Below are 17,100 nucleotides of genomic sequence, written 5' to 3'. Positions count from 1 at the left end.
CAGGAGGCTCTGCTGCTCTCCCCATTCCCCGTCTGTGCAGAGAAGGGTAGATTACTGGTCACTGCAATTCCAAGCCTGGGGACAGGAACCTTATGGCCCAGCATGACCCCAATATCCTGTTTATACCCCCCCAACCCCAACCTCACTGCCTCTGAACCTAGGGCCCAAGAAATATTTGCAACAGACAGTGGTCGGGGAGTTCCCTTCGTGGCTCAGCTGCTAACAAACCCGACGAGGATTCCTGAGGATGAAGGGTCCATCCCTGGCCTCACTCAGCGGGTTAGGGATCTGGCATTGCCTTGAACTGTGGTGTAAGTCGCAGATGCAGCTCGGATCCCATGTCGCTGTGGCTGTGGTGTAGGCCGGCAGCTGTAGCTCCAATTTGACCCCTAGCTTGGGAACTTCCATATGCCTCGGGTGTGGCCCGAAAAAAGAAAAAAAAAAAAAGTGGTCAATAGTTTAAATGGAATGATCAAGAATAGTACCCTTTCTTGAAAGCACCAGGCAAAGAGGCCACAGTAGATGGAAGACACAGCTCTTTAATTGCAACAAATCAGCGCCCAAGCTCCTAGGGGCCCCTGAGCTTAAGTACCATTGCGATAAAGGGGGTACGAGGATGAGGTAACAGCACCAGTGAGAGAGGAAAGTGGCTGCTGGCATCCTGAGTGTCCACAGAAAGCATAAAAACAGGACTCCGAGGCCCTCACCACATCTGGATGGCAACACCGACGGCAAGGCTGATGTAAGAAGTGTGCCCCCTGGTGGCACAATCCGAGGCTCCTTGAGAGGTGGCAGGGGCAAGGTTGGTGGTGGTGCTACACAGCAATATGGCCACCAAAATGCCACATCCTCCAGTCCTCCTAACATGTCCCTGGAAACTCCAGACTTGAGAACATTGGTTGGACATGCCCCAGGAGGGTAAGTGGCACAGCTGCGCCCCTTCTTTTGCCTCCAGCCCTGAGGGGCTCTTTCTAGAAGCGATAGTACAAGCCAGGAGGCCACAGACCGAAGGGGCTTGGGGCCAAGGGACACACAACCAGGTGCCTGCTGCCACTGTCTCAGGTTCCTGGGCCTCCCAGCTGCTCCAGGAGGGCCTTGACCTCGCTCTCCACTCGAAGCAGCTGGGCCTTACGCCAAGGATTAAGGGTGGCTCCCCGGTTATCTTCCAGATCCCGCAGCAGCAGCTCAAGGTGGCGCCGGACCCGGCCCCTATCCCAGCTGTTGAGATTCCGCTGGACTTCACCCAGGATCACCGACCAGTATTCGGACACTGCTGTCCCCTCCGTCAGTGACACCACGACCCGGGCACCGCCTTCCGTGGTACTGCCCATGTCCCGCAGGGCCTGCCGGCCCTCTGAGCTCAGCTCGTTGAAGTAGAGGCTAGAGGGGAGAGAGAAGAGCAGATGCCACAAGCAGGGCTCTGAGAAGGAGGGGCAGAGGGAGGGTGGGCAGAGGGAGGGGTCTCACATCTCATCCCCTGCCTGTGGAATGTGATGGGGTGTCTGCCATAGCCAGAGATGCCGGGTGGCGGTCAGTGGGAGGCAGAATTCAGTGAGGCCAGGGCCACTAGGACCCTAAGAGAAATGTGGTGGAGAATCAGGACAGGATAAGAGCCTATCACCAAGGGTGGGGCGGGGCAATGGGACCGGGGCCAGACTCACTGCAGCAGCTCCAGGGAAGGGTGCTCCCGGGCAGCCTTGGCTAAGGCCAGGGCCGCTGTGTCACCAGCACCATTGTAGGCCACGTTCAGCTCCTGTAGCTGCTGGTTACGGTCCAGCTGGGCAGCCAGCAGCTCTAGGCCCTCGTCCCCGAGGCCCGTGTGCAGCAGAGACAGGTGTTTTAGGGAGGTGTTTCCCGCCAGCCCCTCCATCAGCAGGGCCACACCTGCCGCAGTCAGTGGGTTGTTGGACAACCTAGAGCCACAAGCACCCCAAGATTATGAGGATCCATAGCAGATGCCCTGTGCTGGGCATCAGGACTTGGGCCAAAAGGGTGTACGGCCCAGGGCAGACACCAGCCTGGATGCAGAGAAAGACAGGCCCAGGAAAAGATGGAGAAAACAGGGGTGAGGCTCACTGCAGAGGAGGGAGAGTGGGGTGGAAGCTGGCTTCTCCCTCCCCTCCTCCCACCTTCCCTTCTCCTTTGTGACTCCCCTCTCCTCCTTAGCATTTCCCTCCTTCCTCCTTTCTGCACCCCCTCCAGCCCCGGCTTCACCCTCCCTGTTTCCCATCTTTGTCTCCCTCCCTCCTTCCTCATTCATTTCCCATTACTCCAGCTGGAAATCAGGAAGCCAGGCCTCTGGGTTGCTAGTAAATCAGTCAACATTTTGGGAGCCTCTATTGTGTGCCCAGCATCAGGCTCAGGCTTGTGAAGTGTCGGAGAAAATCCTGGGAGGGGATCAGAGGCGCTGTTACTAGGCAACCAGCCTGGGTGTTATTCCATCACCAGCCCCAGGCTGATTATAGCCACTAGAGAGGCTTTCTTTAGCACCTATTGCTGGGGGCGACTTTCCCCCTAATCTGCTGATTGTACTGGACCTGGGGGTGGGTGTGGGAAGGACAAGGTCTACACTCCCACCTTTGTTTTTGTTTTTTTTTTTTTTTTTGTCTTTTTGCCTTTTCTAGGCCTGCTCTTGCGGCATATGGAGGTCCCCAGGCTAGGGGGTCTAATCAGCGCCGTAGCCACCGGTCTACACCAGAGCCACAGCTATGTCTGCAACCTACACCACAGCTCACAGCAACGCCGGATCCTCAACCCACTGAGCAAGGTCAGGGATTGAACCTGCAACCTCATGGTTTCTAGTCAGATACGTTAACCACTGAGCCACGACGGGAACTCCACTCCCACCTTCTTTACTATCTGTGCAGGGCATGTGGTAAGGTGAGGAGCTCACCCTTGACCTAACTGGTCCACAGGATAGAGCCCCCACCCAGGGCACTCACCGCAGGGTGGTAACTTGGCACTGGTCATGCAGCAGCAGGTCTCGGAGGTCCTTGCAGGCCTCAGGGCCCAGGCTGTTGAGTTGCAAGCTGGAGCAGAAGGTGGCAGAGGGGAGGTAAAAAACCAAGGAAGGATTTGGGCATGGAGTTTGCCCATCCACCGTGCCTCCTCCCTCACCTCTTCTGCCTCTTTTTTTTTTTTTTTTTTTTTTTTTTTTTGCCAAGCCTGCAGCATGTGAGTTCTGGGGCCAGGGACTGAACCCATGTCACAGCAGCAACCCCAGCCACAGTAGTGACAATGCTGGATCCTTAACCCACTGAACCAGCAGGGAACTCCACCATCCTGCCTCCTGCAGTCCACAGCTGTGTTCCCTTCGGTTGCTCTGTCACCTCCACCCACCCCAGACTTCTTCACCCCACCCTCGTGTCCTTCCTCACTCCCTTTGGTTTCCCAGCATCTTCTCTTCCACCTGTGCATGAGGAGAGGGCCTCACCCCAGCTTCCGGGCACGCAGGAAGACGGGCCTGAGTGTGCGCAGCCCCATGGGGTCCAGCTGGCAGGAGGCCAGATTCACCTCATCCAGAGCATGCCTCCCGCTGCCCAGGACAGCTGCCACCACTGTGCACTTGAGGGGCGTCATGCGCACGCCGGCCAGGTTGAGCTGGCGCAGGGAGCCCAGCACCTCAGCGGAGAAGCGCTGATTCTGGAACTCATAGTGGAAGAAGAGGTGGTCAAGGAGCTCCGAGGGGGGCAGCACCTGCCGGCCCAGCTTGCCTAGCTTCTTCTTGATGGCCTGGGCATTCTCCAGGGCATCGAGGGTCTTGATGGGGCAGCCGAGCTGAGCCAGCACGGCCCGGTTGTGAGCAGAGAGGAGCCCGCCCATGAACATGGGGAAAAGCTCAAAGACCTCATCATCTGGGGGCTCGTCCGGGTGGCGCCGAGGGCCCTCCACGCCCAGGATGCTGGCGCCTATCTGGTCCAGGACGTCGTCATTATAGTAGTCCTCCTCTCGGAACATCTCCAGCACCATGGCCTGGGCCACTGCCTCGCGGCTCTTACCTACCACGCGCCCAAACACCCGTGGAACCACCTGGAAGGGAAGCAGGGAGAGTGTGCTGCAGCCTCTTGCATGCTGCTCTTTCAGGATCTCCCTGAAACTGGAGTGTGACTCTCTGACCATACGACCCCCCTGCTGCGGCACCCTCCCTGGCTCCCTGCTGCCCGCGGGGAATGTAAAACATTTCGTCATTTGGCTCCAATTTGACCTTTCCAGAGTCATCTCTCAACACGTGTCTTATCTACTCCGGACATCAGGCAATTCTTTTTCCCAAACATTCTATACATGTCCAAGATCAGGGGGTGGTGGGAAGGAATGAGAATACATTATTCATTCAGCTTGATACCGGGCTCGGTGGTATAAAGACAGCACCACCTGCAACATCATCATCATCACAGCAGCAAGGACTGAGGTTGCCCCTACTATTTCAGACCCTGTGTGATTTGGCCTGATGAAGCAAGATTCATATCTTTTTGGTTTTTTGGTCATGCCCATAGCATATGGAAGTTCCCAGGCCAGGGATCCAACCCACGCCACAGCAGCAACCCGAGCTGCTGCAGCGGCAATGACGGATTCTTAACCCGCTGTGCCATAAGAGAACTCCTAAAATTCTTTTTTTTCTTTTTTTTTTTTTTTGTCTTTTTGCCATTTCTTGGGCCGCTCCCACGGCATATGGAGGTTCCCAGGCTAGGGGTCAAATCGGAACTGTAGCTGCCAGCCTACGCCAGAGCCACAGCAACACGGGATCCAAGCCGCATCTGCAACCTACACCACAGCTCACGGCAATGCTGGATCCTTAACCCACTGAGCGAGGCCAGGGATCGAACCCACAACCTCATGGTTCCTAGTCGGGTTCGTTAACCACTGAGCCACGACAGGAACTCCCAAGAAAACTTTTTTTTTTTTTTTTTGTCTTTTTGCTATTTCTTGGGCCGCTCCCGCGGCACATGGAGATTCCCAGGCTAGGGGTCTAATCGGAGGTGTAGCTGCCAGCCTACGCCAGAGCCACAGCATCGTGGGATCCGAGCCACATCTGTGACCTACACCACAGCTCACGGCAACGCCGGATCGTTAACCCACTGAGCAAGGGCAGGGATCGAACCCGCAACCCCATGGTTCCTAGTCGGATTCGTTAACCACTGAGCTATGACAGGAACTCCCCAAGAAAACTTTTAACATAAAATTTTTCTCTGTCCATTTGGGTCTCCTCCCTCCCCGCTAGTGTACATTGGCACCAGACCTCCCCAGTGGCAGAAATACCTGCTCAACTATAAAGATCAATTCTTCTCTCTCTGGCTCCAGTCATGTGAGTCCTTAGAAGATAACATTCCTTTCTCAATCCTGGAGGGAGGTCACAATGACCCACCTCTCACCTTGTATGTGCAGACATATTTGGTGAACTTTATGTACAATGCCAGTATACTGTTTTCCTTAAAGATAGTGACTGGTGCAGGACAGACTGGTCAGATGGCCTGGGGAGATACTGGGCCTCATTTCATGGACATTCTTTCTTTTTTTTTTGTCTTTTTGTCTTTTTGTTGTTGTTGTTGTTGTTGTTGTTGCTATTTCTTGGGCCGCTCCCGCGGCATATGGAGGTTCCCAGGCTAGGGGTTGAATCGGAGCTGGAGCCACCGGCCTACGCCAGAGCCACAGCAACGCGGGATCCGGGCCGCTTCTGCAACCTACACCACAGCTCACGGCAACGCCAGATCGTTAACCCACTGAGCCGGGGCAGGGACCGAACCCGCAACCTCATGGTTCCTAGTCGGATTCGTTAACCACTGCGCCATGACGGGAACTCCTCATGGACATTCTTAGCTTCAGTACTTACTTACGACCCTCTTAATGCTGCTAGCTATGTTACTTGTATTTGCCTATTTTCTTTAATTAATTAATTAATTAATTTTTTGCCCTTATGGCCACACCCTCAGCATATGGAGGTTCTCAGGCCAGGGGTCGAATTGGAGCTGCAGCTGCCAACCTACACCACAGCCACAGCGACATGGAATCTGAGCTGTGTCTGCGACCTACACCACAGCTCATGGCAACCCCAGATCCTTAACCCACTGAGTGAGGCCAGGGATCGAACCCATGTCCTCATGGATGCTAGTCAGATGCATTACCACGGAGTCATGACAGGAACTCCTTTATTTGTCTATTTTATAAAATTGTTGTTTTTTGCTTATTATGTGTGTGACTGAGCCTCAGATAAAATTAATGATGATTAGGTGACTTGAAACAATTGATCAAATATATGGTTCTGGGAGTTCCCACTTTGAGGCAGCGGGTTAAGGATCTGGTGTTGTTTCTGAAGTGGTGCAGGTTCAATTCCCTGCCCTGCACAGTGGGTTAAGGATCTGGCATTGCCACAGCTGTGGCTCGGATTAGATGCCTGGCCTGAGAGCTTCCGTATGCTATGGGTGCAGTCAAAAAAAATTTTTTTTAATAAAAATAAAAATTTTAAATAAATGTAGTTCTGTAAGATGAATGACTGTAATAGCGTAACTCTAGATATGGGAAGAAACATTGAGAGGAAACCATTTCCTGAACCATAACAGACTAGTAAGTCAGGCGGTCCAGACGTTTTTGGCTTCTCTTAACAGGGCCTCGTCCAGTAACAGCACATTGAGTGGCCTATCAACAAAATCCTCACCTGACCTTGAAGGAGCATTCCTAGTACCCTGGAACACACTGGTCACAAAATTCCTCCCAAATCTTGGTCAAAATTAAGACCGAAAGGAAAGAGATTATAAAATAAAGAATGTTGCCCACCACCTGGTTGTACAAGAATCAAGTCATCAGCCATTGCAGCCACTGATCTACACTAACTTTGAAAGGAATTCAGGTGAAGATCAGGATAAGGCACTCTGGTCTCTGGGAAAACTGATAGAACTGATCCTTAGATATTTTCAGGAGAAATTTTTATGAACCTGGATTCTTGCCTTTTTGCATACTTAGAAAAGCACTAAAACAATTAACTAGGATCCTTGTGACCAGGTGCAACCTTCCACGGAGACATGTGTTTAATTACAAGTATCCCCGTCACTGTTTTTGTGTTTTAATAATGCCAAGGTTTTTCTTCCTTCAAAGCTGTACTCTCTTCTGGAGTGTTCCCTCCCCACCCCAACCCCATTCTTCTCCTGGCTAATCCTGCAGTGATCAGATTAAATGCCCTTCTTGCAAAGAGGTTTTCCTTATCCCACCGAACTGCCGGCCTTACACACCTTCCAGCACCTGGAGCTTTGCTTTCCAGGCACTTCCCAGAATTTTTAATTACATGGTTATTTGACATGTTTGTGTTGAGACTGTATGATCAAAAAAGGCAGAAACCTGGGGTTCTGTTAATTGTTTTTTCCTCAGAATCGAACACATTGCCTCGACACAGCAGGCACAGAAATACCTGCTGAAGAAATGAATGTTTAGGAGGTTTGCAACATCAGCTCCCATCTTGCAATGGTTCTGAAAGGAAAACCGGGCTCTTTTCCTCTGGCAAGAGCCAGACGTTGTTTTGTGGCACCTCTTCTAATGTATGGTTTGGGTTTTGTTTTGTTTTTTGTTTGTTTGTTTGTTTTTAGACAAGAAATGGATTTATTAAGATAGGACGCTTGTGGAGTTCCCGTCGTGGCTCAGTGGTTAACGAATCCGACTAGGAACCATGAGGTTGCGGGTTCGGTCCCTGCCCTTGCTCAGTGGGTTAACGATCCGGCATTGCCGTGAGCTGTGGTGTAGGCTGCAGATGCGGCTCGGATCCCGCGTTGCTGTGGCTCTGGTGTAGGCTAGTGGCTACACCTCCGATTCGACCCCTAGCCTGGGAACCTCCACATGCCGAGGGAGCGGCCCAAGAATAGCAACAACAACAAAAGACAAAAAAAAAAAAAAAAAGATAGGACGCTTGTGAGGATGCAAGCGGGCAGGTAAGGAGGCTCTGCCTGGTTTGTTTTTTTTCCGCTTTTTACAGGTGAGGTTTCTGCCATGGAGGTTACGATGCCCCTCCCCCAACACGCCTCTGGAGATAAGAAAACACCCTGGGAAGCTGAATCAATAGGCTTCTGAAGGGGAGTTCCCGTCATGGTGCAGTGGAAACAAATCCGACCAGGAACCATGTGGTTGTGGGTTCGATCCCTGGTCTTGCTCAGTGGGTTAAGGATCTGGCGTTGCTGTCAAGCTGTGCTGTAGGTCGCAGATGCGGGTCGGATCTGGCATTGCTCTGGCTCTGGTGTTGCTGTGGCTGTGGCATAGGCTGGCAGCTGTAGTTCCGATTAGACCCCTAGCCTTGGAACCTCCATATGCCGCGGGTGCGGCCCTGAAATAAAGGCAAAGAAAGGCTCCTGAAGAAACCGATGAGTCCAGTCCTCTGATAGGCAAGCCTCCCTCAGATAGGGCTGGGGGAGCGGTGTTCTGAATGCCCTTAGGAGACTGCAGCTTCTTATAGCCATCCGGATACGGCAAGGCAAGAGCGTCCTCAAAACGGCAGGGTGGCCTCAGCAGTCGCCATTACCTCCCTGCCTCCAGCAGTGGCCGGAGAAGTGACTGGGCTGTCCGAGCCTATTTTCTGTTTAACAGCTAAATAGCACTAACTATGTGCCAGGTCCTGGAGACGAAGACATTTACTCCTCATGGTAGAGCAAAGATGTAGACTCCACTATTATTCCCATTTAGCAGATAAGGACCTTGAGAGGTTAAGTAACTGGCACAAGGTCACACAGCCAGTTAAGTGGCAGAGCCTAAATTTGAACCCAGGCAGCTGCGTTACAGAATCCCTGTTCTTAACCCTGAGGCTTTGCTGCCCACAAAAAGGAAAACTTGTTCAAATTTTGTCAGCTCACCAGGGCTCTGCTTCCTGAAGACCAATTACTGAAACATTCCTAGAGAGGACCTGGGTTACCCAGCAAGGGACCATAATTTCACAGAAATATCCAGAGCATGTTGGTAAAGTCTGACAGAAAGAGCACAGGCTGCAGGATCACAAAACCTGGACTCAGGTCCCAGATTCTTTTCGTTTGTTTGTTTTTTGACTTTTTAGGGTTGCTCCCGCGGCATATGGAGGTTCCCAGGCTAGGGGTCGAATCGGAGCTGCAGCCGCTGGCCTACACCACAGCCACAGCAACGCCAGATCCGAGGCACATCTATGACCTACACCACAGCTCATGGCAATGCCGGATCCTTAACCCCCTGAGCAAGGCCAGGGATCGAACATGGCTCCTCATGGATACTAGTCAGATTTGTTTCCGCTGAGCCACGACAGAAACTCCCAGATCCCAGTTTCTATTTACTATCTGAGTGACTTTGGTCAAGTTACTTAGCCTCTGTGAGCCCCAGTTTCCTCATCTATAAAAGAGATCATAATAGTATTTCATTTACAAGGCACCTGGCAAACATCAGTCAAGGGAAGATTCTTCTTCCCATCAAAAATCTAGCACATCCGCTCCGCTCACAGCACAGTCCTCAGGCCTGTAATTTGGTTTCTGGAGCAGACCTACACCCCGGACGGACTGTCCTAAGCCAATTACCAATGCCATTTATCCTCCTGGTATAAGTGAATAAAATGGCATCTGCTTTATAAACCTGTCTCTGGTGATTCAATTAGCATGAGACATCACTCCCAGAGTCTAATCACCTCTGGGAGAACAGATGCAATTGGGTTTCTGGGCCTGAAACGCATAGGACAGACCCTGGACTGCAGTGACCCCTGCTGCCCAGCAACAAAGACTAGGAGGAGAGATGCAAAAAACAAACGAACAAACAAAAAACCCATCATTAGAGTTTAGTGGTGGGATTGTTATGAAAGTTCCTGCACCCTCAGATTCCCCTCCCAGCCTTCCCCAGCCTGTGTCTTCTCTCCCCCTTTTCCCTGTGCCCCCAATCCCACTGAAAGCCAGATTGCCCAAATCTGAAAGCAGATCCAAGAAGAGGACTCTCAGCTACGCAGGAAGAAGCAGTTTTCTTCTGGGAGAGAAGCAAAGGGCAAATGGGGAGGCTGGGGGCTGGCAGCCTGGGGCCCTGGGGCTGTTACCTTGAGCAGGTTGAAGAGCAGGGGCAGGGCTCGCAGGGGCAGCAGCTTGGCCATGATGCCCAGGACCAGGCTGACGTCCTCCCCGACTCGGCCCACGAACTCGGCCACCTCCTTGCCTACCCGCTGCAGAGTTGTCTTCCGCAAGCCCAGCACAATGTAGAGGGCAGCCAGGTATTCCTGCATGGCAGGCACAGTGAACACGAAGGTACCCGGGTGCCCTGGCTCCACACATGGGGCTAGAAAAAACCTCAGGGCATCCCGGCGGAAGACATGCAGCAGCTGAAACTCCTCCTCTGTCTTGATGCCAGCTTCCAGGCAGCCACGGACATCCTCTTCAGAAAAGTAGGTCTTGCGGGAGGACACCCCCTCATAGGCCAACTTGCCCATGGTTCGGGCTGCATAGGCCATCAGGGACAACTTGGAGGGGTCAGTGCTGTCCAGCATCTCCCCACTGAAGTTTAGACGCAGGAAGCTGGTGTAGATGCTTGTGAGGGTCTGGCCGGCAGGCGTGGGGGCATGCAGGAAGTGCAAGGTGGCACAGACAAGCCAGCAGTAGGAGGGCAGGAAGCAGGCGGCAGCGATCTGGTGGTGCCCCTCCAGGTTCCGGGAGAGCATCTCCACCAGGTTGTCATGCTGAGCCAGCGTGGCCGAGACACCCGCTCCCCCAGCTCCGTGCTCGCAGTCTGGCTGGTTGAGGCGGAGCTGGAAGTAGAGCTTCTGTAGGTTGGTATCAGAGAAGCCACAGATCTCGCCATAGCGGCCCACATACTTGCTGGGGATGCGGCCAATGGCAGAGGGCCGGGTGGTCACCAGAATACTGGCCTGGGAAGAGCAGAGTTGAAGGTTAAGAGAGACCCTGGGAGTTCCCGTTGCGGCTCAGCAGCAACAAACCCGACTAGTATCCATGAGGATGTGGGTTCGATCCCAGCAGATTAAGGCTCTGGCGTTGCTGTGAGCTGTGGTGTAGGTCACAGGTGTGGCTCAGATCCTGAGTTGCTGTGGCTGTAGTCCAGGCTGGCAGCTACAGCTCCAATTCGACTCCTCGCCTGGGAATTTCCATATGCCTCAGGTGCAGCCCTAAAAAAGACCAAAAAAAAAAAAAAAAAAAAAAAAAAAAAAAAAAAAGGAGAGAGACCCTGGTGTTCTAATTGCCTCCCTTGCCAGGAGGCCCTGAAGACTGAGTGTTCAAGGATGAAGATGATGATGACATAGTAATTCCAGCTCACACTTATTGAGCACCTACTATGGTCCAGGGCACCACACTAAGCAACACTAAGCACTTCATGTGCAGTGTCTCATTTGATCCCTACAACTTAAGGAGAGAAGAAAACAGAAGCTTGAGGAAGTTCCTGACTTGCTCGGTGCTACACCTGGGAAGTGGAGGGGCAGGATTTGAACTAACCCAGAGCCTACACTCCTTACCCATTAAAGATACAGCTCCAGGTCACAAAAATCCTTAGGGAACAAGGTGGGGACAATGGAGGCAGAGCAAGGGGCACTCACCTCCGGCAACATGTATTTGCGCAGCAGATTGACAATGATGGCAGCTGGTGCCTTTGGCTCCTCAAGGTCACTGCAAAGCCCTGTGTCCGCCAACTGGAAATTGAGGTTGAGATGCTCTAGGCCATGGAGCACAAAGAGGAGGCGGGAGCCTGCAGAGGCCATCAGAGGCAGAATCTCCTTCAGGGGCGTGTAGCGCTGGGCCACCAGTTGGCACAAGGAGGCTGGTGCAGGGCCCAGAGATGACAGGTCCTCGCAGGAGAAGGGGATGAGCAGCTCAAAGGCTGGCAGCCGCCCATAACACCAATCCAGAACCATCTTGCGCACCAGCGTGCTCTTGCCAGTGCCCACTGTTCCGTAGAGCACCACGGTCTGCACCCGGCGCCCGCAGGCATCTGGGTCAAAGAGCTGAGACAGGGCCAGTGGGGGGAGCCCGGCAGAGGGTGGATGATGCTCCAGGGCCAACTCAGCCGTAGGGCGGAGCAGCTCATCGGGGGTGCTCTCTCGGATCACAGGGTCCACGTGGACTGTGTCTAGTGCAAAGGTCGGGCCGAACTGGCGCTCTTCCCTGGGCAGCCGGCTGAACCACTCAGCCAGGTTCCGGCGGTGCTGCTGGATGGCTTCTGGATGGGAAGGCAAGGGGGATGCATCAGGGAGAGGCCCGGAAATGCAGGCGCTCAGGGAGCTGATAGGGTGAGGTGGCGGAGTCAAGGCCCAGCACCAGGAAGGGCTGGGGCCCAGAATGGTGCTGGACACGCAGGACTCCCTCAGACTGTCCGGAGGTTTGGACCCCTGCGGCAGAAAATGAGGAGCCATGAGAAGAGTGGTGGTGAGCCTGGGCTGACTGGCTGCGTGATTATCTGGGTACCATCTTCTGACAGTTAGAGGCAGTGGAGGTGGGGTGATAGATCCCTCCCAGGGCTCTGCACATCAGAAGCGAGCCTTGTGTTGTGGGAAGGGATATGCGGACAGACGGATGATGGGGCGAGGGAGGGTGGGTCCACTGACAGATGATCATGATGACGGTGGATCCTCTATCCTCCTCCTTCCTGCCTGCTTCTCTCTCCAAGCCCTTCTCCCCCGCCCCATCCCCACAGTGAGATCCCTGCAGCCCTTCTCAGGGTGATTGAGAAGCCGGTCCCTTTACCAGTTGCAGCAGCGCCCTGGAACAACAGCCTGTGCCTCCCTGGTGGGGGATCACTGTCCGCTGAGCTTCCGTGGTGGCGTATAAAGGCCCTGTGAGCAAGGGGAAGAGGTGAGCTGGAGCTTGGCTATTGGGCTCGGGCTCCACACAGGCTCAGAGCCCAACTCAAGAATGCCTGGAATGATGGACTTCTGGCCTCCTGAGATCCAGGCCTGACCCTGGACACTCAGGCCCAGAGCCTCTCTGATTCTCACACCCTTCCGAGAGACGGAGGTCTCACCCCAGCCCTCTAGCCCCCCCCCCCCCCCCACTGCTGGCTGCCTGCCTGAAACTCAGGCTGGCCACTGTGACTTGTACAGCGGATGATGTAACCCAACTTCCTCTCAGGCCTGGTAACTGACACTGTACCCTCTCCATCCCCAGAAGGCCAACCTCTCCCCAGGCGGTCAAGTTCTCCTCAAGTCCTAACCCCTCCCAGCTACCCTGCTGTGCCCAGATGTGCTCCAAGGTATGACACCGTGGCCTCACCTAGGGGGCCCAAGGGGTCGCTGCCCTCTAAGGGGCCAACTCCAGTGGATCAGGAAAGGGATACGTTCATCTATGGAGAGAAAAAAGAAGGAAGAAATAGCATCCAGAACTCACCCATATTAGCTCAACAACACATAGACCCCACATCTACATCAAATCCCTCATTAGGAGTTCCCATTGTGGCTCAGAAGAAACGAGCCCGACTAACATCCATGAGGTTCCTGGTTCAATCCTTGGCTTCGCTCGGTGGGTTAAGGATCCAGCGTTGCCGTGAGCTGTGGTGTAGGTCGCAGACACGGCTTGGATCCCACATTGCTGTGGCTGTGGTGTAGGCCAGCAGCTACAGCTCCAATTTGACCACTAGCTTGGAAACTTCCATATGCTGCGGGTGTGGCCCTAAAAAGCAAAAAAAAAAAAAAAAAAAAAAAAAAAAAATCCCTCATTATTTGCTCTCATAGCATCATGTATTGCCCCTTTGTAGTAGTTATTATGCAATTTTTATATTTCATTACGCAATTATTTTATTAACATTCATTCATACATACCCCTTATTCCTCCATGAGAGCAGGCATCGCATCTGTCTGGGTTCACAATTATTTACTTAGAACTTAGCATGGGGTCTGGCACATAGCAGGCACTCAGTAAATATTTGTCGAATGTAAAATGAAATCAGGCAAGTGTTCCTGGACTTATACAGTTACAGGGACCCTCAAAGACCATCGAGTCTGACTCCCATACTTTAGGATGGGCAAAAGGAAGCTCAGGGAGGTGCTGTGACTTTCCCAAGGCCCACAGCTAGTGACTCACAGAGCTGGGACTAGCACCCCTGGTGTCTGGATGCCTGCTCTCTTGGAGGTGCCATCTGGGCTCTGAAGAGGAAGAAGAGGTAGAAACCGAAAACTCTGCTTCCTGCTCACCTGCTGGCTGGAGTACTCTTCCCAGACCAGGACCCCAAGAGGCCCTGGGCAAATGGCAGCCCCACCTCATGGCAGGAGAAAAGGTCAGAGCCTGGAGTCTGAGCAAACCACCTTCTATCCTGTTCGAACCCCTGCAGGAAGAATGGTGTGAGTGGACCCCACGCACCCCCACCTTCCCACCCCACCTCCCCTTTCAGGTCAAGGGACGGTCTTCCTCCTCAGGAGGACATCAGCCTTTCCTTAAATGTCAGCATCACCAAAGCCCTGGCCTGACCTTCAGACCTCCCTCCCCTACACCCCCCACCTGGGTGATCCCGTTCTACCTCCTACCACCCACTGTCTCTCCCTGTGGCTTGAAGATGGCCTTTCTCCTGAGTTCTAGCCTAGTGAACTGTTTCATTTAGATGACTTTTTTTTTTTTTTTTTTTTTGCTTGGCTGCCATCAAGCTCAGATGAGCCCTGTGTTCATTTTCAGTGGCTTTTTCTGAGCCAATATTTTCCAGGAACCATCATCCACTCTTCCCTGCAATTTTTCCCCTAGCTATCAGGTCCTTTTAGCTGAGTTTTAATGGTTTATCATTTTATCTTCTCTGTGACTTTTATGTAACCTGCCTTTGAGTCTGGCATAAATAATAGATAAATGAATGAATGACTTCCTATTTGATATCTCCATATGGACATCCTACCCATGCTTCAAGCTGCATGGCTGCAAAACTGAACTCAGCATCCCTCCTCCCCTTTCAGTAACTTTACTGCAAATCTTCTCAATCATATGACTTATACTTGAAATTTGACCTCTCTGTCTTCAAATCCTTCCCCCGCTCCTTCAGACAGTGGCAACAGTCCTGCCAGTTCCTCCTCCCAGTGCTTGACCAGCCTGTTCCTACTGTATCACCCCTACTGCCCCTGTGCTAACTCAGATGCTCCAGGGACTTCTGGGGACCCCCCTTCAACTTACTGGCCTCTGCCTTCAGTCTCATTCCACTCTGATCCCTCATCCCAGGCACCAATCACCTCCCTAAAATCCTACCTTATGTATAGAGTCCAAATACCTGGCCCACACTGGCTATTTTATGTTTGCCTCTGACCTGTCCCTCATCCACCAGGCTTACTGAATTCTTGCTGGCACTTCCCTAACTTTGTTCCTACTCTTTCATCAGCTTGGAATCACCTTTCTTCCCTGTCAGAATCTTAATCTTTTTTTTTTTTTTTTTTTTTTTTTTTTTTTTTTAGACAAGCCCACAGCATATGGAAGTTCCAGGGCCAGGGATCAAACCGAGAGACAGCAGTCATCTGAGCCACAGCAGTGACAACGCCAGATCCTTAACTCACTGAGCTACCAGGGAACTCCCTACCTAGTCTTTTAAGAATCTACTCAAGTGTCTTCTTCCCAGGAAAGAGGAAGGCTTTCCTGGCTCTGAGCTCTCTTAAATGGAGCATACAGCTATTTGGCACCTGGTCTGCACTGAGATGTGGCTCCTTAAGGGCAGGGCACACTTAGGGAGAATTGGTTGCTCTGGGCCCATTTGCCAGCAGAAACAACCAGTGGAAGCCCAGGACAGGGGTCAAACCAGGAGTCCCAGGGGCTGGAGAAGAGTTAAAAGAGGGTCCTGGAAGGTTGAAAGGGCTTGAGGAAACTAGTGGGATAAAATGAGATGCCAGGCCTCAGACTCAAGATGGGGCTGGCGGTGGGGAGGGCAGTTCTCTGAAGGTCCTTCCTGGGCAGTGAGAAAAGGAAGGTGCACAGCAGGAAAAGCACGGGGTCTGTGCTCCGACGATCCAGAGTTCCTCCCCTTAAACTGGGTGCCAGTTTTGCTAGTTCGAGTTGGTTTTCGACCCCAAGGGGAGAGCCTGCCAGAACGCCCACCACTCAGCGCACCGGCTCGGTCCTACGCATCCTGCCGCCGCTCCTAGCGGCTCTGGCTCAGCACCGCCCTGCCCCGCCCCGCCCCGCTGCTTAGACCTTTACCCGCAGCTGCCCAGGCCCGCGAGCCGGTCGCCGCCGGAGTCTCCCGCTTGCTCCCAGAGGCCCCGGCGCCGCGCGGCGCTTCCTGCCCGCCTCGCCCGCCTGCGCGGAACCCTGCCCGCCCTGGCATCCAGCCCCGCAGCGGGCACGCGCGAGGACGAACCCAGGAGCTCCGGGCCGCCGGGTCCTGGGAGGACGGGGACAGCGAGAGGAGCTGGTGTCCCAGAGAGCAGGTCTGGGCAGGGACTTCTTCCCCTTCCGTCCCTCCCTCGCCCCCGCCCACCGCGGTGCTGCTTTCCATCTGGGCGGGGCCTGTCCCTGGGACTGCCCTCTGCCAAACTTCAGTCCCAACCCATTACACCCTTACCCCCTCCCAGAAAGGGCTTGTTGTGCCCATTTTACAGATGAAGGAACTGCAGCTCAGAAGGCCCAAACTTGCACAGGTTGACCCCGCTGGGAAGGGAAGAGCCAAAACAGGACTCTGGCTCCTGCGTCTTCCTACCTGGCCCCTAGCCCTTCCTGAGGCGCCCACCCGCTGGCCCCCAAGGCGTCCTTCCCTCTCTGCCTTTTCCCTGCCTCAGCCTACCATCTGGCAGAGGTCCGAGCCAAGGTCTTCTTGGGTCCTTCATCTGTAGCTGGCTCTCTTCAGACCCCAGACCTCTGTGTACAGCTTCTGGCCACTTGGATCAAGGAAGGCAGAAGAGTGGGGTTGAGGGACGGTCTCCCACCCCAACCTGCTCTTCTTGTCTGGCACCCAATCATGGCTTAGCCCTGGGGCTTCCTGGTCCTCAGAGCCCCCACCCTCACCCCTGTGCTTTCATACCGGGCACACCCAGGGCCCACGTAAGCCAACGGAGGAGTCACCCACCACCCACAGGCAGGACACGCCTCCACATGCAAACACAGGTGTGTGCTGAGCCAAGGTGTGCAGGAGGGAAGCGGTGGAAAGGCGTCTCTGGCAGGCCCAGGAAGAGGGCTTTGTGGTCTCTGCCCTCTATCCAGACTGCAGACAGTGCAGATATTTCACTTACACATG

At 53.6% G+C, this 17,100-nt stretch overlaps 1 protein-coding gene across 6 annotated transcripts; it reads right to left on the bottom strand.

Annotated features, from left to right (window-relative positions):
- On the bottom strand, positions 520 to 16,899 carry NLRX1 (NLR family member X1). 6 transcript variants are annotated; one of them, XM_021102056.1, is made up of 10 exons: positions 16,651 to 16,899; positions 14,099 to 14,229; positions 13,182 to 13,251; positions 12,657 to 12,745; positions 11,513 to 12,132; positions 10,010 to 10,831; positions 3,434 to 4,029; positions 2,943 to 3,029; positions 1,662 to 1,913; positions 520 to 1,380 (listed from the first exon to the last, which is right to left on the bottom strand). In XM_021102056.1, exons 2-10 carry the CDS (start codon positions 14,166 to 14,168, stop codon positions 1,059 to 1,061), a joined length of 2,928 nt encoding a protein of 975 aa, XP_020957715.1. In that variant the 5' UTR covers positions 14,169 to 14,229; positions 16,651 to 16,899; the 3' UTR covers positions 520 to 1,058.

Source organism: Sus scrofa, chromosome 9, assembly GCF_000003025.6.
Source record: "Sus scrofa isolate TJ Tabasco breed Duroc chromosome 9, Sscrofa11.1, whole genome shotgun sequence".
Classification (NCBI taxonomy): Eukaryota; Metazoa; Chordata; class Mammalia; order Artiodactyla; family Suidae; genus Sus; species Sus scrofa.
This window is presented reverse-complemented; position numbering and strand designations above follow the sequence as displayed.

Bases quoted from the DNA above. Each gene is read 5' to 3' on its own strand.
- NLRX1 (XM_021102056.1), bottom strand. From the start codon at position 14,168: ATGAGGTGGGGCTGCCATTTGCCCAGGGCCTCTTGGGGTCCTGGTCTG. The intron at 12,746-13,181 runs GTGAGGCCACGG...CCTTGCTCACAG, and splicing joins CGACCCCTTGGGCCCCCTAG to GGCCTTTATACGCCACCACG. The intron at 1,914-2,942 runs GTGAGTGCCCTG...TTGTGGCTCTAG, and splicing joins TGCCAAGTTACCACCCTGCG to GTTGTCCAACAACCCACTGA.